The sequence below is a fragment of the Gobio gobio genome (genome assembly GCF_949357685.1).
Source record: "Gobio gobio genome assembly, chromosome: 6".
NCBI classification, from domain to species: Eukaryota; Metazoa; Chordata; class Actinopteri; order Cypriniformes; family Gobionidae; genus Gobio; species Gobio gobio.
The window spans coordinates 24,583,651-24,608,997 of NC_137102.1; the positions used below are offsets into that span (position 1 = coordinate 24,583,651).

At 46.2% G+C, this 25,347-nt stretch overlaps 1 protein-coding gene across 1 annotated transcript; it reads right to left on the reverse strand.

The window, feature by feature from the left end:
* Window positions 1-212: 212 nt before the first annotated feature.
* Window positions 213-25,131, reverse strand: LOC307128525 (phospholipid scramblase 2-like; the record flags this gene model as incomplete). The annotated part of the gene is made up of 11 exons (XM_079820439.1): window positions 25,110-25,131; window positions 24,871-24,895; window positions 10,876-10,967; window positions 10,683-10,737; window positions 10,393-10,598; window positions 10,155-10,316; window positions 8,823-8,984; window positions 8,698-8,730; window positions 4,231-4,262; window positions 598-707; window positions 213-463 (listed from the first exon to the last, which is right to left on the reverse strand). The coding sequence occupies exons 2-11, from the start codon at window positions 24,881-24,883 to the stop codon at window positions 213-215; spliced, it is 1,116 nt and encodes a 371-aa protein (XP_079676565.1). The 5' UTR covers window positions 24,884-24,895; window positions 25,110-25,131.
* Window positions 25,132-25,347: the final 216 nt, after the last annotated feature.

The window sequence follows — 25,347 nt, forward strand, 5'->3', positions numbered from 1 at the left end:
ACTCATCCATCGGATTGCCAGACAGAGAAGCATGATTCGTCACTCCAGAGAACACGTCTCCACTGCTCTAGAGTCCAGTGGGGGCATGCTTTACACCACTGCATCCAACGCTTTGCATTGCACGTGGTGATGTAAGGATGTTCCTCTCAACACTATAACAGAAGTTCATAGAGATGACTGAGGAGAACGCTCTACTTGCCAGCCTTGATGGCTTATGGAGGTATGCCATAATTTCCTGGAGCTTTTCCGCACACTAATGAGTTGGTGGCCTTGCCGAGCTGTATTAAAGAGGGTGGAACATCAAGCTCTTCAGTGACAGGCAGAGGATTGATGTTCTCAACTACTGTGTCAGTAACAATATTCTGTTTCGAGTAGAGTTTCCGATAGTGCTCCGCCCCTCTCTTCAGCGCCTCGGAGTCAAATGCAAGTTCACAATGTTTATTTAGAAGTAATAAAGAGAGGTCTAGGCAAAGCACATATATCACACTCCACAGAATCGAGACCACACGCGGCGTCCAACGACCTAATCCACTCTGGTGGGTGACCGGAGAGAAATCCTCACATGAAAGATGACTGACGAAATACACCGGAACACACCGGAGTCACACCGGAAAGGCAGGGCAGAGTTCTCTCGAGGACAGTTCTCGTACATCCACAGGCGTGTGAATTCCGGGCATTGACAAGCCTCCAGATGCCTGCGACCGAACCTGAGAATCGCTAAAGAGAGAAACATAAACAAGAACCTCCGACTGGACCGACAGAGTGACTGAGACCAACCAAGACAATGAGCACGCGACGAGAGACAGGACAATGTGCTATAAAAAGGGAAATAACTGATGAGATACGACAGGTGAACAATTAGCGAAACGAGTGGGAGGGGCCAGTGAACCCGTGAGGAACCACCACCAACAGGTAAGAAAATACATACACACACGATCACCCAGGAGTCCTGACAGGTTGGTTATGATGTCGCTTGAGGTGGACTTTAGGGGTGCAATCTTGATGATGTGTGGGCCGAGGGCCTTCTTTATTCCATCATAAGCAGTTCCTTGTTAGTGTGCTGATCTGCAAAAAGATTTTGATCAGAGGCAGGGATTGTCTCGTGAAGTGGTAACTGAATTCTGCCACGCACAGACTTGGCACTGCAAGCTATCAAGCAAACAGCCGCTGCTATTGGCCATTCAATGGCAGCGATGATATCCAGAGAAATAAGCATTTTTAACCAGGACACGGGCAGTATCCATGCATCGCCTATCAGTGAAGTCATACCTGCCTTACCCTCGATTTCCAGTTTCATTTTGTAGAAACCATGGAAACACCAAAGACGCTTTAATATATTATATGTTTTATTAGACAAGGGAACAACTTTTTGGGTACATTTATAGAAGGAAAACGCTTCGGTTACTAACGTAACCTCGGTTCCCTAAGATGAGGGAACGAGTATTGCGTTTGCTAAACGCTATGGGGGAATTCCTTTCCTCAAGATATTGAAGCAAATTTTTATCCAAAAATACCTTATACACGCAGTGCAGCTGCACAGCTCTCAGCAGGAAGCAGCTGCGTGCTGATTGGCTGTGCCGCTGCAACTGCAGCAACCTATGGCGAGACCGCGGGGCGGGACGGACCAATCAGGTCCTTCTAAATTCCCGCCACAAGGGGCAACAGAATTTGCATAGCCAAGGGTATATAAGACCCTGTCTCGCAAGGTTAGTCAGGTTAATCGACTGAAGCGACTCCTGAGCAAGCAAGCACGGTCAAGCAAACGCAATACTCGTTCCCTCATCTTAGGGAACCGAGGTTACGTTAGTAACCGAAGCGTTCCCTTACGAGAGTACTCTCGTATTGCGTTTGCTAAACGCTATGGGGGACCAATGCAAAACGCCGTGCTTGCTTAACGGCTCTAAAGCCGACGACACCAAACCCAGGCCAACCTAGGTGGGCCCGTAATATGATATCATGAAGTCCCAATATGAGCCAGACCTGAGTCAGGCCCTTAATGTGAATGACACATGAGATAAGTGTAGTAAAATATATGTATAGACCAGACATAGTCGGGCCAAGAATAGTGAATGGCCAGATAATTCGTGCCGTATAAGGAATGTGCTATGACTTATACAATATTTAACCCAGACCGGACTTTTCGAGCCTTAAGGGGTTAAATCTGTTACACAGCAAGAAGCCCAGCCTGTAAGGCTGGGACATCTAAATTATAAAATCTGATAAAAGTGGACGGGGAGGCCCAGCCTGCCGCCGCACAGATATCATTCAGAGAAATGCCAGTAGACCAAGCCCACGAAGAGGCCATGCCTGTAGTAGAATGGGCTTTGATGCCTAAAGGGCAGCTGAGATCTTTAGACTCATAAGCCAGTGAGATAGCATCCACTATCCATCGTGACAAGGTCTGCTTTGTAACCGCGCACCCTCGGGTGCGGCCGCCAAAGCATACAAAGAGCTGTTCAGTTTGCCTAAGCAGCAGAACGCTCTATGTATATCCTCAGCGCTCTGACAGGACAGAGCAATTTAGCATCTTCTTCATCTAACGATGATGAAAGTGCTGAAAGTGAAATGACCTGTGCTCTGAACGGAGTTGAAAGCACTTCAGGTACATATCCATGTCTTGGTTTGAGGACGACTTTGGAGTCGTTTGGCCCAAATTCCAGACAAGAGGCGCTCACTGAGAGCGCGTGCAGATCACCCACTCGCTTAACTGACGCCATCGCCAACAGAAAAGCGGTCTTTAGTGACAGGAGCTTTAAGCTCACTGAATGCAGAGGCTCGAATGTAGAGCTCTTCATGGCATCCAGGACCCTGGACAGGTCCCATATAGGGACTGAAGGGGGGCGAGGTGGGTGAAGCCTTCTAGCCCCTTTAAGGAAGCGAACAATGAGATCGTTCTTTCCCAGTGACAGTCCGTTCACTTGAATGTGATATGCTGCTATAGCGGCCACATAACTTTGAGCGTGGAGGGGGAACGACCCACGTACAAAAGCTCTTGTAAAAAAGTCAGCACTTCTGACACTTCACAATCATGCGGGGTCAGACTTCGTGCTTTACACCAGTCCGAAAAGACTGACCATTTGCCTGAATAGAGCCGCCTGGTCGCGGGGGCTCTAGCTTCAGTAATAGTATTCAATACATTTTCAGAGAGGTTCTCATGTACCCGTTGATGGGCCAGACATGAAGCGCCCATAGATTGGGACGGGGATGCCAGATCTGCCATTCCGCCTGCATGAGGTCTCTCCTCAGCGGGATCGGCCACGGAGCTGCATCTGACATCTGACTCAGTGGTGAGAACCAAGGTTGACTTCTCCAAAGCGGGGCTATTAAAAACACAGCGCATTTGCTCTCCCTGATCCTCTCTATGACCTGAGGTAACATTGAGATTGGGGGAAAAGCATAAAGAGGAAGGTTGGGCCATTCGTGGGCCAACGCATCCTTGTGCTTGGAGAATTATATTCGGCATTGAGCATTGTCTTGTGAGGCGAAAATATCTACTGTTGCCTCTCCAAACCTGCCCCAAATTGTCTGAATCGTATGTGGGTGAAGAGACCACTGTGCTGGGGACACTTTGTCCCTGGACAGCATGTCCGGACCCAAATTCAGAATGCCTGGCATATGAGTTGCTCTCAGCGAGCTCAGGTTGTGCTCTGCCCATATTAGGACTTTTTCCGCCATAGTGCAGATCGATAGATTTCAGACCGCCCTGGCGACTTATATAGGCTATCACCGACCTGCTGTCCGTTCGGACCAGGACATGGTGGTGCTTTATGTACGGAAGGAAAGCTCTTAGCGATAGCGCGACTGCTTTCATCTCTAGACAGTTTATGTGAAGGCTCCTTGTAGTGAAGGTTTGTATGTGGATGTGGGAAGGAAGAAGACAGGGGTCGGCTTTCTGGGACTCGTAAGTACGTTTTATTTACTCTTTGGTCAGTTAGCAAGCTGCTGTGCACTTCGCATCACAATATTCATTTAACTCAAAACTTGTTCTCTAAATCGTCGGTTTGGGCAGTTCCTCTCTGCGTCTCTCCACTCTCTGTACACGAGTCCCAGTGTATATCTCTCTCTCTCTCTCCACTCTGCTGTGCGGCTTTTATGCGGTCTCTCCACGCCAATTACTGCAATGAGACACAGGTGTTTGTTATCTGCACTTGACCTACTTACTCACCGCTCGGTCCCGCCCTCTCTCTCCCGCTGCAGACCTCGCGAAACCACGCCCCCTCCGCCACATACCCCCACCGCTTGTACCAGACCGGGAAGTCAGTCTGCAGAGAAAAAGGGAGAGAAAAGTTAGGAGCTTGAAGGAGCGGCCCACCACACAGAGCAGCCTTTATCTGGGTAAAAGCCTGCTGGCACCGCTCCGTCCACTGAACTGTATCTGGTACCTCTTTTTTAGTTAGATCAGTCAGCGGGCTAGCGAGGTCCGAATAATTAGGTACAAACCTTCTGTAGTATCCCGCTAGCCCCAGGAACTGTCTAACCTCCTTTTTGGTCTTAGGTCTTGGACAGGTCGCAACCGCCGCTGTCTTATCAATTTGGGGACGCACCTGACCATGACCCAAGTGGAAGCCCAGATATCTTACCTCCACCCGCCCAACCGCACACTTCTTTGGGTTCGCCGTGAGCCCCGCCCTTCTCAGCGACTTCAGAACAGCCCGCAAATGCTGCATATGTCGCTGCCAGTCCGCGCTGTAAATGATAATATCATCCAGGTAGGCAGCGGCATGCATATGCAGCGTGCGGCCGGAGAATCCTGTCCATCAGACGCTGGAACGTGGCAGGGGCCCCAAACAAACCGAAAGGAAGCGTGACAAATTGGTGCAATCCAAACGGCGTGGTGAAAGCGGTCTTTTCTTTGGACATTGGTGACAAGGGGATCTGCCAATATCCCTTAGTTAAGTCCAGTGTCGAGTAAAAACGAGCGGTCCCTAGCCGATCAAGCAGTTCGTCAATCCTTGGCAGTGGATACGCATCAAACTTCGACACCGCGTTCACCTTACGATAATCCACACAGAAACGGACCGAGCCGTCAGGTTTAGGTACTAACACAATCGGGCTCGCCCAGTCACTGTTGGATTCTTCTATCACCCCCATATCAAGCATCGCCTCTAATTCTTCCTGAACTACTTTTTTCTTATGTTCAGGCAATCGATATGGCCGGCTGCGAATCACAACTCCCGGCCCAGTCTCAACGTGGTGCTGTATGAGATCGGTGCGACCCGGAAGGGGCGAGAACATGTCAGTGAACTCCGCTTGTAAACGTTTGACGTCAGTGAGCTGCGAGGGCGAGAGGTGGTCTCGCTCTGTGAGGGGTGCACGGTTTCCACCGCTCCCTTTATTTAACCCTTTAAGACCTAAGGGTATTTTTACAATTAATTTTCCGCCTGGTTTTATTTACTAAAAAAGCTTGTAAAACATCAACCCTGTTGTGCACAGACAATTGACACACCTCTTTTTTTTCAAGACAAGTTGCACTGTCAGTATATTTGTGTTGCATTGATGTCACCTGAATGTAAAATAAGTTATGGGACCATAAAGACAAATGAAAACATAAAACGGAAATTGAATCACTCAAATATTTATTGAAAACACACACAAATAAATAAAAGCTAAGCATATTTCCTCTGGAAAACAGTTTGTTCAAGTCTTTGGAGTCCTGGAACTCAGGAATAAACATGATAACTTATACAGAACCAAAACTATTTACATTTTTCCAAAAAAAGTCCAGGCGTTTTTGGCCTCTTTGGATTTTGGATATTTACTGGTGCCAAGCCTCAAAACAGTTCCTATCAGGAACTTCTCCTCAAACTTTCTCCTCAAACTTTTTCCTCAAACTTTCTCCACAAAACTTCAGCGCGTCTCTCTCTCTCTCTCCTCAACACTAGCCGTGCGTCTCTATCTCTCCACAATAACAGAGCTGTGACGCACGCCTTATTTGGGTCGCCGTGGAAGTGGCGCATACCAAGGGGATTGTGTTTGTGTACAGGAGAGCACGTTGCTCACGGGCTTGTAGACTGTGGAAATAATGTTCCCAGCCGCCTGAGTGCAGGGGGCCGGAGAACACAGAATAGCGGCGAACACTTTAATTTTGTCGCCGGGAAATGGTGCATGTGTACAGGCGAGCGCGTTTGTTTGCGGGCTCGTCGATTGTGGGAATAATGTTTCCAGCCGCCTGAGTGCAGGGAGCTGGGGAACATAGGGAAGTGCTTGAGTGTAGGGGTACAACTTTGATGTTGGCACACTGCCTACAGATGAACTCGCAACACTGTGTTTGGATAGTGTTACTGTAAAGTGGACGCATTGTTGCGGATTAGTCCATGTGCACGTTAGCGGTAGGGCTAATGGATAGTGCGTGCTCTGCAGGCGCGGGTCTGCCTAGCCACTAGAAAGCTCTGATTCATTGTAAATAATGTGTGGTGGCGCGCACTGTATGATGGGCGCCACTACATTAGAGTACTCGCGGCGTACACCACCAAGCGAATTCACAGAGGTAAACGCATAACAGGATTAATGTGCAACCAAGCATGTTTGACCACAGGCTAGTTATTGCAATATTATATCTCCAGTCACCTGAACTAAGGGAACTGGGAGAATATCAGGTTTATTGAGTGATTTTGTGGCACTGAATTAACAGTGCTTATGCAGGAGTGCACACTATGTAGTGGACACATTACCTACAGTGTTGAACCACTCCAGCCGCCTGAATAGGGGGACTGGGAGAAGTGATATTTGAGGGAAAAAAGGCGCAGGCTTGGCAGCCATTTTACGACACCGTTATGCTCTAGACGGAGAGTGCGTGTTATAGGACGCGCTCTAGTCAGCAAACGCGCGCTGTGCAGAGAGTGCGCGCTGCCATATAAGGCTGTTTACCTTTGGCAGCAAGCGCGCGCTGCAGCGAGAACGGCTGTGACGTAAGCGGGTTCTCGATATATCCAGCAGCATGAGTTCGCTTGTCTACTCTAGTATTCTCTGTCCTCTGCCATATCAGGGCGGCGGAGCGAGAGAGAAGGAAGAGTGAGGAGAGCTTAGGTTGAGTTCACTCGTGTGCAGAAGTGCACATCTTCTGTCCGCGGCGCTATCCGTGCGGCGGCAGTATATCATTCTCTGTCCGCGGCCATTTTCAGGGCGGCGGAAGTGAGAGAGGAAGGCGAGTGAAGAGCCCCGTATGTCCGCGGCGCCATTAGCGCGGCGGGGATATAACATTCTCTGTCCGCGGCCATTTTAGAGCGGCGGAGGGGAGAGAAGAGCTCCGTATGTCCGCGGCGTCATTAGCGCGGCGGGGATATAACATTTTCTGTCCGCGCCGCTTCTCAGCACGACGGAACGAGAGAAAAGGAGAGCTCCGTATGTCCACGGCGGGGATATAACATTCTCCGTCCGCGGCGCTTCTCAGCTCGACGGAACGAGAGAAAGGGAGAGCTCCGTATGTCCGCGGCGGGGATATAACATTCTCTGTCCGCAGCACTTCTCAGCGCGACGGAACGAGAGAAAGGGAGAGCTCCGTATGTCCGCGGCGCCATAGAGCGGCGGGGATATAACATTCTCTGTCCGCGGCGCATTTCAGCGCGACGGAACGAGAGAAGAGGAGCGCTCCGTATGTCCGCGGCTTTATTTGAAGCGGCGGAAGACCAATGTTCTCTGTTCGCGGCGTAAAACACGCGGCGGACACGAGAGAAGAGAGGTGGAGAGCTAATAAGCTCTTAGAAGTGGCGTTGCCAGCAACGCACACACGTACACACATATACATAGTATAAAGGATATTTTGGCGCCGGATGGCACAGCTGGAACAGACCAGGTTGGAATCCGGCGTCCTCAGGGCTGCAGGGATTCCGCCGGTAGCGTTTCGACGGTGGGCTTCGATCCAGAGCTGAAGAAGAATTAATCTGACTAACCTTGCGAGACAGGGTCTTATATACCCTTGGCTATGCAAATTCTGTTGCCCCTTGTGGAGGGAATTTAGAAGGACCTGATTGGTCCGTCCTGCCCCGCGGTCTCGCCATAGGTTGCTGCAGTTGCAGCGGCACAGCCAATCAGCACGCAGGAATGCTGAGAGCTGTGCAGCTGCACTGCGTGTATAAGGTATTTTTGGATAAAAATTTGCTTCAATATCTCGAGGAAAGGAATTCCCCCATAGCGTTTAGCAAACGCAATACGAGAGTACTCTCGTAAGGGAACTAATTATTGTATACAGTATTTTCTCCATAAAACCCTTGACCCTTGAACCCTTGTTGCATGCGTATTGACAAATGCAGAAGCGCAGAGGATAGAGCAAAACAAATCACCGGTCATAAATTAGAAGTCTAAAACGAGATTTTTTCTCTTTTTTAAAAAAAGAGAAATGGCGGAGGATTTCAATATAAGAGAAGGGGGGCTTGGGTTTGTTGTCCATCCCTATCCACGAGAGGCGTCAAAGCTTGCGATGCTTCTGTACATCGCGTCAAAGGTTACTCTTTCGCCATAAGTCGAGCTGACCGCAACCTTATGATTTGAAATTATTTGTTTCAGTCTATTTAAGTCTATCTAAAACGAAGTATATCGTTAAGAAAAAGGTGGATCAGACTTTTCAGTTGTTTTTGTTGGTTCTCGTTAGTGGTGGTCTCGTTTTGGTTCATTAATAAAGAATGTGAATATTATGGATTTACCTTTGTTATCTTTTGTGCATGGTCACCTCAAGAAACACTTAAATAGTATACATGGTACAGGTTCTTGACTCTTTTCATAATACAGGCAGTCCTGAAAATAAATTGAGTTATAATTAATAATAATAAATAGAAAAATGTATTATATTAAAAAAACTGCAAAACAATATTTTTAACAATATTTACAATAAGTATGCAGGCCCCCAAAAGTATAGCTTTCATTTTGATTTCCAGGTTGCTTGGAAAACTCAGCACAAAGTCTGCTCCGGCATTTGGTCCACTGATTGAGAAAGGTTTGAAGATCTTGCCAAATGATCTGTCTACCGCTGCCTCATTCAAAGACACCAGCTGTGGTCACAGTACAAGACATGTATTAGCAACACACATGCACCCATTTAAGCCATTCATGCAAAGTGGGTTACTAGCTAGTCTCCTCTAAAGTATGTTTTTTGTCCCTTTTCACTTTAATATTATATTTTCACCATAATATTTAAGTATATTATTTATCTAAGATAAAGGTTTTTAAAGGAGCACTACACACTGAAAAAGCTGCTTGTTCAGCTTCCATTGCTTAATTAAAGGAGTAGTTCACTTTAAAAATGAAAATCACCCCATGATTTACTAACCCTCAAGCCATCCTAGGTATATGACTTTCTTCTGTGCATCCATCCTTCATAAACGTACTCCTCACGGCTCCGGTGGGTTAATAAAGGCCTTCTGAAGCGATTCGATGGGGTTTGTAAGAAAAATATCCATATTTAACTATATAAAATAAAACATCTAGCTTCCGCCAGACCACCTTCCGTATTCAACTCAGACTGTATTCATCAAAAGGAAGAAAGTCATATACACCTAGGATGGCTTAAGGGTGAGTAAATCATGGGGTAATTTTAACGTGAACTAAAAAAGCTAATGAGCTGTCGGGAAAATATATGAAATTGAATTGGATGAATGAATATATGAAATTTAATGCTGAATCATGTCATGGAGCCATTTAAAATTCACCTTACTTAATACTTAATTGGGTCACCTAAAATGACTAAATTCCATGATGTTGAAGTTACATGTACAAATTATGTTTGTTTAACATAATTTATTAATGTTGGACCAATGTACAAGATTAAATCATGTAAATCCAACACACTTTTTTTGTGTATTTACAACTTAAGCTTTATTCTGCTATCCTTTATAAGAATGCATGTTAGCTCTGACATTTAAAACCAAAGAAACGTGTGTGTGTGGGGCGGGGTCAGGTTGTTTCCTTCATTGCGGGGATAAAATTTCCCCAGAAATATAGCACAACCTGAAAATCACCTACAGCCAATGTGGGTCAAGCAACAAGGAAAATGGCTTAGTAAGCATACTAAAGAGCATTATAAATATAATCTAAAAATGCTAAAAGTTTTATTTGGTGGCGAATGCTATGTTTAATGTTACAGGATAGAAAATATCTTTGGTCAATCTATAAACAATAAAAGTCAATTGAATGTATATTCAATGAGTGTATATGTGCATCACCTCAAAGTTTTCATCCGTGCAGCAGGTACAAGGTACACATGGTCCCGCAATCTTAAATGCCGGCTCACCTCGTTCATTCTCAACGGTGAATTTAGGTAGGCAAATATGACAGTTGTGTCGAACATGTCCGATGGCAACGCCCGGTGGAGACTGAACCTCCAGCTAAAATATACATACAACATATAATATGCAGAACAACATATTTAAGGGCTAAACAAGATAGAGATAACATTCATACCTCATTGCTGCAGCAGTTGCAAACATATGGTCGCACCAGTCTGATGATCTCTTGATTTGAGTCATTTAAAACATTCATTATGAAGGAACGTCTTCCAGCACAGTAAGTCCTGTTACAACAATCGTTCTCCTCAAGAATACTAAAAATGTTCTTCCCAGTGTAATCCTTCACCTCGTATCTGCTGTTAGACTTAATTCCAAAGCAACCTTTAAGAAATGAAAAGGTAGCAGATAATGGCAGTGCTTGTTTGATTTAGCTGTATTTAATTTATGAAATGCTTATGAACAAACCTTCTGCAACACATTCACTCAGACTTTGTTCTTTGTGGACAAACAATTGATCAATCTAAAATAAACATAAAAATTAAATTAAAAAAATGCATGCAGGGAAATAAATGCATTTGTCATAGTAACATGACCATGATGAATTATAAGCATTAATAATAATAATGATAAATAATAAGCATCTCCAATCTTTTCTGACCCAGGTCAAGGTCTCCAGATGAGAAGGAAAGTGGTACGGGTCTGGGGAAGGTATCACTACGGTGTCCTCTAGAAGAGCATAACCATAACCATCTGTATGCATCAAACACCTTTGTTAAACAGACGAATACACACTAAAATCCATTGTGCATTATCAATGTCATCCTTCCTACACAACATTCAACCAGGTTTATTAACTTAATATCTGCAGATCACAACTTTCATGTTCACGCCTTTAAGTTTTATAATACACTGATGCATATTTTAATGCAAGAAACATTGCATTAAAACTTAATTATTTGAGTCAATGCACTTACTGTTACAAACAGAGTTAGACACGGATAACAGAGGCAGGTGAAAGCAGAGTTTATTTCGGAACCAGGAAGTGAGCAGGTGCGGTGAGAGTCTGAGTGAGAGTATCTGGTAATGCTGGATAGGTTGGTAATACAATACGTCTTGGGATCTTGAACACAGGAACAATGGATCGAAGGAGACAAGGACCAGGAGACAGGACGAGACGAGGAGACACTCAGGGTTCGTTGGGGATCAGGTAAAGAGTCAGGTGAGTCCGAGGAAGCAAGCATGAAGGGTCATGTGCAAACGATACCGGACAGTGACTGAGTGTGAGCGTGGTGCTTAAGTGCAGGTGGTGATTGCAGTGATGATGATGTGCAGGTGTGTGTGCTCAGAACTCAGGTGACAGGGATCGTTGTGGTAGTGAGGGGGTGGAGCCTGGTGTACATGTAACATTAAGCCCCCCCCCCCCCCCCCCCCCCTCCACGGCCGTCTCCTGAGGGCCGAGGACCCCGACGCCGTGGTGGTCGACCTCTACCCCGCGGTGCCGGTCGATCAGGGCGGGTAGCATGGAATGTCGCTAGAAGATTCGGATCAAGGATGTTATGCCTGGGTACCCACGATCTTTCTTCAGTGCCGTACCCCTCCCAGTCTACCAGGTACTGTAGTTGACCACCACGACGCCGGGAGTCCAAGATGTCCTGGACCTGATATGCTGCGCCGTCGTCAACGAGAAGTGGAGGGGGAGGCTCCGGAGTAACGCCAGGCTCTGGGGAAACAGAAACAGAGGGGTAGTGAGGTTTTAGGAGAGACACGTGGAAAGTGGGGTGAATCCGGTACTGAGGGGGTAGTTGGAGCCTATACGTCACCGGATTGATCTGCTGCAGGATCTCGAAGGGGCCAATGAACCTGGGACTCAACTTCTTGCACTGCAGACGCAGTCTGATGTCCCGGGTGGACAGCCAGACCTTCTGCCCCACCTGGAACGTCGGAGCGGTGAAGGTCGGCTGTCAACCTGCGTCTGCAGAGTCCCCGTTGTAGCTGGTGATGGGCTGAGTCCCAGACCCTCTCACTCTCCCGGAACCAGTAGTCAACCGCAGGGACGTCGGAGGGTTCCCCAGACCAGGGGAAGAGGGGCGGTCGATAGCCGAGTACACACTGGAAAGGTGTTAGGCCGGTGGTGGGTTGTCGAAGCGAGTTCTGTGCGTACTCGGCCCATCCTAGGAACTGGTTCCAGGAGTCCTGGTGTCCGTGACAGAAGGTACGGAGGAAACGGCCAATCTCCTGGATCTTTCTTTCCGTCTGCCCGTTCGTCTGAGGGTGGTATCCGGATGTGAGGCTGACGGTCACACCTAGGAGTGCGAAGAAGGCCTTCCATACCTTAGAAATGAATTGAGGACCTCTGTCAGATACAATATCTTCGGGAATGCCATAATACTGGAAGACGTGGTTAAACATGGCATCCGCTGTCTCTAGAGCTGTGGGAAGTCCTCATAGTGGGAGCACCCGGCAGGACTTCGAGAAGCGATCGACCACGAGGATACATGTGCAGTTCTCAGAAACGGGCAGGTCTGTGATGAAGTACACCCCTAGGTGTGACCACGGACGGTTGGGAACGGGCAGAGGCAGGAGTTTCCCAGCTGGCAGGTGTCGAGGGCTTTTTGACATGGCGCATTCCCGGCATCCCCACACATACCTTCTGACATCAGCTGACATGTGTGGCCACCGGAAGCGCTGGCGTAGCAGCGAGAGGGTTTCATTGACCCCAGGGTGACCAGTGCCCAGTGAAGTATGTGAGGAGTGAATCAGAGGGATGCGTCGTGATCGAGTGATGTATTGCAAGCCCGGATGACAGCCCGGCGGCACATTGGTGGAGACATTGGTAGAGGGCAGGGTCTCTTCTGACCATGAGATGGGACTGAGGAAGAGCTTCGTGGGGAGAATGGGTTCCTCTTCTTCTTCAGAATGCTCATCTGGGCCGTGGATGCGGGAAAGGGCATCCGCCTTGATGTTCTTGGCCCCTGGCCGGTAGGAAATGTGGAAGTCAAACCTTGTGAAGAAGAGTGCCCAGCGAGCCTGTCGGGGGTTGAGTCGTTTTGCCTCTCGGAGATACCCCAGGTTCTTATGGTCAGTCAGGACCAGGAACGGATGTTTGGAGCCCTCTAGCCAGTGTCTCCACTCCTCCAGTGCGAGCTTGATGGCCAGAAGCTCGCGGTTGCCGATGTCATAGTTAACCTCCGCCGGGCTGAGCTTGCGGGAGAAGAAGGCACATGGATGGAGACAGCTGGGGTTCCCCTGCTGCAGAGAAAGGACCCCACCCACCCCGGTGGTAGAGGCGTCCACCTCCACGACAAAGGGAATCTCGGGATCAGGATGGACCAGGAGGGGAGCTGTCGTGAAGGTGTCCTTCAGGGTCTGGAAGGCTTGGGTGGCAGATGGGGTCCAGGACAGAGACTTGGGCTTGTTGCGGAGCAGGCTGGTGAGGGGACTGGCGATGGAGCTGTAGTTTTGAGTGAAGCGTCTATAGAAATTTGCGAAACCCAGGAAGCGTTGTAGTTCCTTCACGGAAGTGGGAGTTGGCCAAGACCGGATGGCTTCCACCTTCCTCTCATCCATCCGGATGCCACTGTGATCTATGTTGTACCCGAGGAACTGCACAGTGGGCTGGTGGAATGAGCATTTCTCGGCCTTGAGGTAGAGCTGGTAGTTCCTCAGGCGTTGTAGGACCTCCGCAACGTGGTGGCGATGGTCGGCCATGCTCCGGGAGTAGATCAAGATGTCATCTATATATACCAGCACGAACTTGTGGAGACACTCCCGGAGCACCTCGTGGATGAAGTCCTGGAATACGGAGGGGGCGTTGGTGAGTCCATATTAGATTAGATTAGATTAGATTCAACTTTATTGTCATTACACAAGTACAAGTACAAGGCAACGAAATGCAGTTTAGGTCTAACCAGAAGTGCAATAGCAGCAAGTGCAGGATATATACAATGGTTGCGTAAGTGCAGGACATAAAAATGTTCTGAATATATATAAATATGTATAAGTAGAGAGATGGTTATTACTATAAGTAGAACTGAATTTACAGATGAATATATACAGTGAATAAATATACAGATGGCTATTACTATAAACAGAATTTACAGGTGAATATGTACTATGAATAAATATACAGATGGCTATTACTATAAACAGAATTTACAGGTGACTATGTACTATGAATAAATATACAGACGGTTATTACTTGAACAGAATTTACAGTTAGAGGTATACAATAATATGTTAGGCTAATATGAGGAATATAGCAGTGGATTAAGTTAGTACAATAAATTATGGACAGAGCTATCCGAAAGAAAGTGTAAAAGTGCAGTGGAAAGTGGTTGCATATTCCAGTTAGAAGTACGGTGCAAAATGCAAATGTAAACATTGTTACTGTAAATACAGTCGGCAGTGCAAATGAGCATAATCCAGTTACGGTATGGTGGTGCAGAATGCATAAGTAAACAGTTGTTACTGTAATAAACAGTCAGTAGTGCAAATAACAAAGTGAAGGCAGATGTGAGGTAGGAGAGTTATCAGTTTATGAGGGAAGTGGATCAACGGGGGTTTGAGTTCAATAAAGAGACAGCTCTGGGGAAAAAACTGTTCTTTAGTCTGCTGGTCCTGGTCCGGAGGATCCTGAAACGCCTGCCGGAGGGCAGGAGAGAAAACAGTCTGTGGGCTGGGTGAGAGGAGTCCTTGAGGATGCTGCGAGCTCGATGCAGGCAGCGTTTCCTCTGGATGTGTTCGATGGCAGGCAGTGGAGTCCCTGTGATGCGCTGGGCAGTTTTCACCACCCGCTGCAGTGCCTTGCGCTCCGCAACAGAGCAGCTCCCATACCACACTGCCACACAGTTGGTCAGGATGCTTTCTATTGCGCAGCGGTAGAAGTTCACCAGGATGGCCGAGGAGAGCTGATTCTTCCTCAGTGTCCTCAGGAAGAAGAGGCGCTGGTGAGCCTTCTTGACCAGGCTGGAGGTGTTGGTCGTCCACGACATGTCCGCCGAGATGTGGATCCCCAGGAACTTGAAACTGGAGACACGCTCAACAGCCATTCCATTGATGTGGATGGTGTCGTGTGTGCCTCTTGACTCCTTCCTGAAGTCCACGATGAGCTCCTTCGTTTTGGTGGTGTTGAGGAGCAGGTTATTATCAGCGCACCATGTGGCCAGGTGCTGGATCTCCTCCCTATAGGCAGTCTCATCGTTGTTGCTGATGAGACCAATCACCGTAGTGTCGTCCGCAAACTTGACGATGGAATTAGTTCCATACACAGGCTTGCAGTCGGAGGTGAAGAGGGAGTAGAGAAACGGACTTAGCACACAGCCCTGTGGTACACCAGTGTTGAGTGTGATGGATGTGGAGCAGGTGGATCCTGATCGAACATTCTGGGGTCTGTCAGTTAGGAAGTCCAAAATCCAGTTACACATTGAAGTGTTGATGCCCAGGTCTCCAAGTTTGGCAATTAACTTGGATGGGATGACAGTGTTGAATGCTGAGCTGAAGTCAACAAACAGCATGCGTGCATAAGTGTTTTTACTGTCCAGATGGGTGAGCACAGAGTGCAGTGCCATGGAAACGGCATCCTCTGTGCTCCTATTGCTGCGGTAGGCAAACTGGTGTGAGTCCAATGTGGATGGTATAGAGTCTTTTAGGTGTTCCAGGACCAGCCGCTCAAAGCACTTCATAATGATGGGTGTGAGTGCTACAGGGCGGTAGTCATTAGGGCACCTCGGGCTGGAGTGTTTCGGCACTGGCACAATGGAAGTGCGTTTAAAGCATGATGGTACAGCTGCTTGGGCGAGAGACAGGTTGAAAATGTCTGTAAAAACCCCAGCGAGCTGCTCCGCACATGCCCTGAGCACACGTCCAGGGATGTTGTCTGGTCCAGCAGCCTTGTGCGCGCTGATCCGGCTCAGTGCCTTGCAGACATCTGTGGTGGAGAGTGTGATTGGTGGGTGGTCAGCTGAGGGTTTGAGCTTGGTGGCAGTTTCTCTGTTGTCTCTTTCAAAACGAGCATAAAAGTAATTTAGCTCATTCAGGAAGTTGACATCAGTGGCTGCGGGGGTGGAGTGGGGGGGTTTGTAGTCACTGATGGCCTGGATGCCCTGCCACATGCGTCGAGGGTCAGAGTTGGAAAAGTGACCCTCAATCTTAAGCTTGTAGCAGTGCTTGGCCTTTTTGATGCCCCTCTTCAGGTTTGCCCTGGATGCGCTGTAGGCTTGTGCATCTCCTGATCTGAAGGCAGTATTGCGTGACTTCAGCAGGAGTCGTACTTCCCTGTTCATCCAAGGCTTCTGATTTGGGTATGTGGTGATCTGTTTCTGGGTTGTAACACTGTCGATGGTGGTATTGATATGATCCAATACTGAGGAGGTGTAGGAGTCAATGTCCGTGTGAGCGCCACTGGTGGCTTGAGAAGCAAACATACTCCAGTCTGTGTTTAGAAACCTTTCCTGGAGTGTGGAGTCTGCCCCCGCAGGCCACACCTTGATGGTTTTCATTGATGGCTTCACGCGGTTGATGAGGGGTGAATATTTGGGTCTGAGAAACAAAGAGAGGTGGTCTGACTGTCCCAGGTGGGGGAGGGGTGTCGCAACGTAAGCTCCGGCCATGTTTGTGTAGACATGGTCTAAGGTTTTGTTTCCTCTGGTGTGGCAGGAAACATGCTGGTGAAACTTGGGTAGCACTGACTTTAAGTTTGAGTGATTAAAGTCACCTGCAACAATAAACGCAGCTTCCGGGTGATCAGTCTGTTGTTTACTGATGGCTGCGTGAAGTTCTTTCATAGCAAGCTTGGCATCAGCATCGGGTGGAATATAAGCTGCTGTGATAATAGTGGAGGTGAACTCCCGCGGTAGATAAAACGGTCTACATTTAACCATGAGAAACTCCAGGTTAGCTGAACAATGACTCCCAACAATAGCAGAGTTTGTGCACCAAGCTTTGTTAATATAAATGCACAATCCACCCCCTCTGCTCTTCCCAGAGCCATCTAATGTTCTATCCGCCCGGAGTGTGTGGCGTCCCGCTAGCTCGATAGCGGTGTCCGGTATTCCGCTGTTTAACCAGGTTTCCGTGAATATTAGGACGTTACAGTTCAAAAGTTTCTTACTGTGTGTGATGCTGAGTCGAATCTCCTCCATTTTGTTCACTAGCGACCGTACATTGGCAAGGAAAATGCTGGGTAAAGAGAGCCGATGAGGAGTAAGCGTTAGCTTAGCACGCGTTCCTCCACGTCTCCCTCGCCTTTGTTTACGATCACGCCGCCGTCTGCGTGCACTTCCGCCCGGCCGGGTAGAGTGCAGAGTCACCGGTGTCTTAGCGATCTCAGGAAGGAGTTGTAGATTGTCCATAAAACTGTCGGAAATTCGCAAACCAATATCCAAAAGCTCAGCGCGGGTGTACGATGTAAAGGCACAACTGTTCTGTGCGAACAGACCCGAGAAGAACAGGAAAAATACCGCAAAATTGCAGAATCTGGAGAGACGCTGAGCCTCGCGATCTACTCGCGCCGCCATCTTGGTCATATGGCATCACTAGGTACTCGTAGTGACCAGTGGTCGTGACAAAGGCGGTCTTCCACTCGTCCCCCTCACGTATCCGGATGAGGTTGTAAGCGCTGCGGAGGTCCAACTTTGTGAACACAGTGGCACCACGGAGATGTTCCAGGGCAGCTGGGACGAGCGGAAGGGGGTAACGGAACTTGACAGTGATGTTATTTAAAGACCGGTAGTCGATACAAGGCCGCAAGCCTCCGTCCTTCTTTGCCATGAAGAAGAAGCTCGAAGCAGTAGGGGGGTAGATGGACGGATGTAGCCTTGCTCCAGCGCCTCCTTGATGTACTCCTCCATGGCCTTCTCCTCCGGGAGAGAGAGGGGATAGATTTTCCCCCTGGGCACTGGTTCACCTGGCAGCAGATCGATGGCGCAGTCCCATGGCCGATGGGGAGGCAGCTTGGAGGCCCGTTGGGGACAGAAGACGTCTCTGAAGGGGGCGTAACAGGAGGGGACATCCACCGATCGTCTCTCTACCGGACTCTCGATGGAAGTGGCACAGACGGGGATATCTTGGGGACGCGGAGAGGGACGAATCGGTGGAGATTGGAAGCAGTCCGGGAAGCAGCTATCGCCCCACTTCAGGACCTCTCCTGTCTTCCAGGAGATGACTGGGTTGTGCTGCTCTAACCACGGGCGCCCTAAGATGATGTCAGCGGTGGATTCCTCCAGAACCAGCAGGTGTAGTCGCTCCATGTGGAGGATTCCGACTTGCACTCCGATGGGACCCACGGAGCGACTTACCTGCCTCCGACTGAGTGGTCTGCCCGTTACCGACTGGACCTGGTAGATCGTCGAAGTTGCAGACGTGCGGAGCTTGAGCTGACGGCAGAGGGTTCCCGAAATGAAGTTCCCGGCTGACCCAGAATCGAGGAGGGCAGTAACTGAAAGGGAGATTCCAGCAGCAGTAAGGTTCACAGTTGTGGTGAGTGGCTTCATTTTAGAGAGTGAAGGAATGATTGCACTCACCATGGGTCTAGGAGGACGGACTGGGCATTCTGAGATGTAATGCCCAGGTAGACCGCAGTAGAGACAGAGATTCTGGGTCAGCCGTCTCTGCCGTTCAGCTGACATCAGCCGGGAGTTCTCCAGTTGCATGGGCTCGGGGTTGGGTTCTGGAGTGCTGACATCACCTGGTCGGCGGAGGAACAATGACGACTGGCCCTGGTGCTCTTCGATGCACGACTGCTACGAGAGGCGAAGCGGATGGAGAGTTGGATGAAGCGTTCTAGCCCGATGGTATCCTCGTATGCAGCGAGATGCAGCCGCACCCGAGGATCCAGACCCTGTCGGTAGGTCGTAAGCAGGGACTGCTCGTTCCATCCACTCGCAGCAGCGAGGGTTCGAAACTGTAGAGCATTCTCATTAACTGTGGAGGTACCTTGTTTCAGATGGTATAGCTGTTCTCCGATCGACGAATCCCATGATGGTTTCCCAAAGACCTCCTTAAAGTTCGACAGGAACCCCGACAGGGTCTGGATCACTGGACTGTCTGTGGACCACATGGACTCCGCCCAACGGAGCGCTTTACCGGATAGTTGTGATGTGATAAACGCTACCTTAGCGCGATTGTTGGGGTATAGGCACGGCTGCATCTCCAGGACCAGCGAACATTGCAGAAGGAATCCGTTGCAATCCTCCGCCAAACCAGAGAAGGGCGCCGGTCTGGCCATGGAACTGGCGTACTCGGGGGGCGAAGAAGTGGTTGTGTGGATCCCGGAAGTGCTCGCCGGTGGAGGTGCAGGTGCGCTGGTGGAAAGAGCTTGCCGAACGGCGTCGACGAGCTCTTGGAATGGATCCGGGGTGCTCATCCTGGTTCGCTGTGTTGGTCCGGTATTCTGTTACAAACAGAGTTAGACACGGATAACAGAGGCAGGTGAAAGCAGAGTTTATTTCGGAACCAGGAAGTGAGCAGTTGCGGTGAGAGTCTGAGTGAGAGTATCTGGTAATGCTGGATAGGTTGGTAATACAATACGTCTTGGGATCTTGAACACAGGAACAATGGATCGAAGGAGACAAGGACCAGGAGACAGGACGAGACGAGGAGACACTCAGGGTTCGTTGGGGATCAGGTAAGTCAGGGGTGTCCAAAGTCCGGCCCGCGGGCCAAATGCGGCCCGGGGATGAATTTCAAACGGCCCGCAGTGCGTCTATTAAAATTTATTATATGTGGCCCGCCACGGATCATTTACAAATCATGCAGTTTCACGATGTCGCCGCAAGGTGGCAGTACTAGACTTTAGGCCAGGGAAACGGCGCCCAAAAGCAGAACGAAACAGCGCTACTGCTTGTGCTCTGCGCAACTCGCGAGCTCTGACTCTGAACAAATGTGTTTACCTGCTGAGAGTCTCGACCACGCGGCCACTAAACAGCCTTCCGAAGCCCGTGAGAAGCGTTCGAGTTCAGCGCTGAGGTCTCCGGTACTGAATCTCTCTGTGATTTGATTTAATTTAAATCCAGTTAAATAGCGCTGACTTAATAAACAACACTAACGTGCAAATCAGCTGAGCCGATTCAAAATCATTTTCAAACAACAATTCGCATTTCGAATGTATCACGGATTTACTGTGGTAACACCTGTAACCGTGGTCATTTGTCAGAAATGTCGGTTAATATCTAATTTTATTTAATGTGTAATGTAGACATGTATTAAATGAGTAATAAAGGCCAAATTGCAGACTATTTTTTTGTCATAAACTTGCAGTTTTGTGCATTTGTATTTATGTCTACAGACTAAATACCATTCTATTTATATATATATATATATATATATATATATATATATATATATATATATATATATATATATATATATATATATATATATATATATATATATATATATATATATATATATATATATATATATATATATATATAATGCATGTATTACTTTTTGCCTTGTGTGCACTGCAAAAAATGCTGTCATTTAGTATTTTTGTCCTGTTTCTAGTTTAAATATATCTAAAAATTCTTAAATCAAGATGTTACGAGATAAGTTAAATGACATTAGATATTTTTTCTTGTTTTCTGGAAAATAAAATTTAATTGAAGTGAGTTTTTGTTTAAAACAAACAAATATATCTGCCAATGGGGTAAGAAAAATAATGTTTCTGTTTTGAATCTTTAAGGAAGATTATTTTTCTAATCCATTGGCAGATAATTTAGTTTGTTTCAAGCAAAAACTCAATTCATGTTTATTTTTCCCCCAGGAATCAAGAAAAAATATGTAATTTTCCTTAGTAAAAGCATCTTGATTTAAGAACTTTTTGATATTTGGACTGGAAAAAAGACAGAAATACAGAAAAGCATGTTTTGTAGTGTGGTTTTACCTGTGGTGATCTAAATAGAGCAATTATTAAATTTAAATAAGAATAGAGTTCTAACTCCGTAATAATATTAAAATTTCACCCATTAAAACTTTTTGGTTGATGAAAGTTTTACAGATATTGTTAAATATCTCTCTCTCCCTCTCTCTCTCTCTCTCTCTATTATATATATATATATATATATATATATATATATATATATATATATATATATATATATATATATATATATATATATATATATATATATATATATATATATATATATATATATATATATATATATATATATATATATAACAGAAAAGGGACCGGCCCCCGGGTATGTCCACAACATCGGATCCGGCCCCCTTTAAACAAAGTTTGGACACCCCTGAGGTAAGTAGTCAGGTGAGTCCGAGGAAGCAAGCATGAAGGGTCATGTGCAAACGATACCGGACAGTGACTGAGTGTGAGCGTGGTGCTTAAGTGCAGGTGGTGATTGCAGTGATGATGATGATGTGCAGGTGTGTGTGCTCAGAACTCAGGTGACAGGGATCGTTGTGGTAGTGAGGGGGTGGAGCCTGGCGTGCATGTAACACTTACATTTGTCTTTCATCTTTTTGTGAAATATTATAAAAAAGTATTTTTAAAAAGTATATTTTTACTGATATAATATTAAATAAAACTCTTAAATGTACACTTAAAAATAAAAGACATGAAACATGAACATGAACCAACAACAGACATAACAGACCCCACCCCCTCCTCTAAAGACCCAACCAAAACCAAAAGGTCCAGGAGGGTGGTAGAGTTGAGGAGATCATGGGGGAGAGAGGGTGGGCCAGGATCGTGAAGCAGAGGGGCCATGGAGCAACGGCGGACCAGGGCCATAGTGCAGTGGTGGGTCCGAGCCGTGGTGCAGTGGCGGGGCAGGAGATCAAAAGACAGCCCTCTTGATCGTGACAGTTCCTGACCAGCTTACGTGGCCGTGACAGGGGGCATGGACAGTTCATGACCGGCCTCCGTGGCTTTGGCATGAGGCACTGAAAGTCCTTGAACGGTCTCCATGGCTGTGACATGGCTCAGAGAGCGCTGTGGTGGTTGGCATCGCCTCCGGAGAAGCTGAAGTAGTCACTGCCACCTTCGGGGAAGTGTATGCAGCCCACACACAATGACGGTGGCCATTACAGGAAGCAGCCCCCCTCGAAAAAATCTCTAGGGGAGACTTAAACGGCCATTAAGCAGCCATGGTGTGACGAGGCTCTGCCGTGGTGGCCATGCTGGCTGATGGCTCTGGCTTAGCAGGCATACGCTGAAGGGAATCTGGCATGGCGGCCATGACGTGAAGATGCTCTGGCATGGTGCCATGACATGAAGAAGCCCTGTCATGGCGGCCATGACGTGAAGAGGCTCTTGCGCGGTGGCCATGAAACGAAGACGCTCTGGTGTGGCAGCCACGACGTGATGAGGATTTAGAGTGGTGGCCATGATGTGTCACGACTCTGGCATTTTGTGTACTGTGGGATTGCAGGGTTGCTCATCCACAATTCCCACCGTAAATGAGGAACCCCTCAATAACAATTCAAAGTCAATGTACAGGGTCAGATTCCACGGTACAGTGCTCTCAGGGATTAAATAAGCAATGTGCTCATTTAGTCCATAATGGAAAATGTCCTTGCGTGCCTTGTTATTAAAATCCACTTTGTCAAAAGTCCACAACACTACTCAACATATTCTTAAAGGGTCCGGTCACCTTGACGAAGATGCAATAAACAAACTGCTGGGTTCATTAGGTCTAGCTTTCTGTAATAAAGTCCACTAAAGGTGAGCTTGACGACCCCAAGTGTAGTATTTATTTAACATGAACATATACAAGATAAACAAAGACTTGGCTTGACTTGACATTCACCAAACAGTGTTTACAGGAACAAAGCTAGACAAGAGACAATGGTAACATATACAGTACACATGGACTAATGACGTAAGACACACCTGTAAACAATCAAGACAATCAACCAATAAGAACATGACACATAAGACATGGGAAACATTAGGCTTGTTTGAGATTAACTACACTAGCCTGCCACTGGCTGGCAAGATCTGCCAGTTGCAGGTGGGGGAGGAGTACAGACATGGCCTTCAGGTTGGACACTTTGTGCTTTGTGTAGTGTACTGAACCAACCTCATTCATGGCAGACCACACCAATTTTCTTTTCAAATATAAGCAATAGGTTAATCAGAACGTTTTCTTCCAAACTGCTCACTACTGTTTGGTTCATTGTTAATAATTCACATGTGTGTCTTGTTAAGTCATTAGTCTGTGAATATATAGCCCTCATGTTACCATTGTCTCTTGTCTAGCTTTGATGTTGTCCATGAAACCCCTGTTGGTGAGTGTCTAGTTCATGTTTAAGTTACTGTTTTGTCCCATGTCAAGCCAAGTCTTTATTTATTTTTGCAGCTCACAAATGGATTTAATAAAGCGACATTCCATGGACCCTTGCTGAATATATTGACTTTGCCTTGTTGCTGAGCGGTTCATCATTTACTGTTGGAATTGCGGATGAGGAGCCCTTCAATCTTGCAGTACCTGCCACACCAGAGCCATGTCCTGCAATGGCAGCTACGTCATAGTCCTGAGCCTTTGGCCAAGATGGCCACCACACCTGAGCCTTAGGCCAAGATGGTCGCTACGCTTGAGCTAAACTTCGTCTACACTCGCCTTCAGAGGACTCTATTACAATGATTAAACTTCAAAATAAAAGACATGAAACATGAACATTACAATTTCATTTTAAAGTACATTTTAAATAACTTTGTTTTAATAATCTTTAAAGAAGTACACTTATTATAGCCTAATGTGTTGACTAACATGCTAAAGTAAAGCACATGCAACGTAGGGTCAAATTCATTATAATTTGAACAGAAGTGTTATTTGATATTAAAATATATATTTTAAATGTATATTTAAAGTTAATATATTTTAAATGTACTTAATTGTAACTTCGTAATTACAACATGTAATTGCAAATATATTTAAATACGGACCCACTTTATATAAGGTGGCCTTAACTACTATGTACTAACATTTTAATTAATCATTTGATACAATGCACTTATTGTGTACATACATGTTTTTACATTGTACTTACATTTAAAAAAATACCTGCATGTAATTACATCTGTAATTAATTTCTGTAGTTACATTTGTAATTACACAGTTGACACTTCCCTTACACCTAACCCTACCCTTAAACTTACCCATAACACCACACCTGTCCCTAACCCTACCCGTATCCCATCTCAATATCAGCAAAGGTGTTTTGCAATACAATTTGAACACAGTAAGTACATTGTACTTATTTTTTGATGTAAGTACATAGTAGTTAAGCCCACCTAATATAAAGTGGGGCCTTAAATACATAACATACAAGTTTAATAGAAATTACATTATATTTTAGTTTACTATGTCAGTACATTTAACCTCACACTTTAATACTTCAAAGACAATAGAAGGAATTATGAAATTACACATTAAAGTTAATTACATTCTACTTAAGTAGGTCAAAAAAGTACTCTTAAGTTCTACTACTGCATTCAACATAAATTCAAACTAATAAATTTTCATTTTCTTTTTAAATGTTTTTTTCTTCTGTAATAAATAACTCTTTTCAAAAGGATGCTAAAGTGTACTTTTTATATATCTTGCCTTAGCCATAGTCTGAATCCACACAGTGCCTGTTGTAAACAAACAAAACAGGCATAAATAAACATTCCCCTTAACAAACTCACCTGACAATTCCATATTTGATTTTATCTGAAAAAAGAGGATAAATAAATAAATATTGTTTAGAGTTAAATGTCCTTCTCTTTCATTATTTATTTATTGTAAATACATAAATAAATGGTAAAAATGCCACAAACATTATAAAACTTTAAGACTTAATAAAGACTTTATAAAACTGAGCATTCATTTATAAAATACAAAATTCAAATCAATGATCGTATATTGTGAAATATGCCATACACACCAGTGTGATACAAATCGTCTGTTCGGCAGTGGCACTGTTAAGTAAAGGACAAACTCATGACAAACAAGTAGGCCTACCTACTTAGTTGTTGGCCTATTTTTGCCAGCATGGTGGTTGAACAGTGGTTTGAAGGTTTGACCCACTTTCAAAATCGTTACTTTTGGTTTTAACAGCTTGAAAATATTTCTATTAATTCTATTAACTTTATGTAAGTAAATACATATGCCATAAATAATTG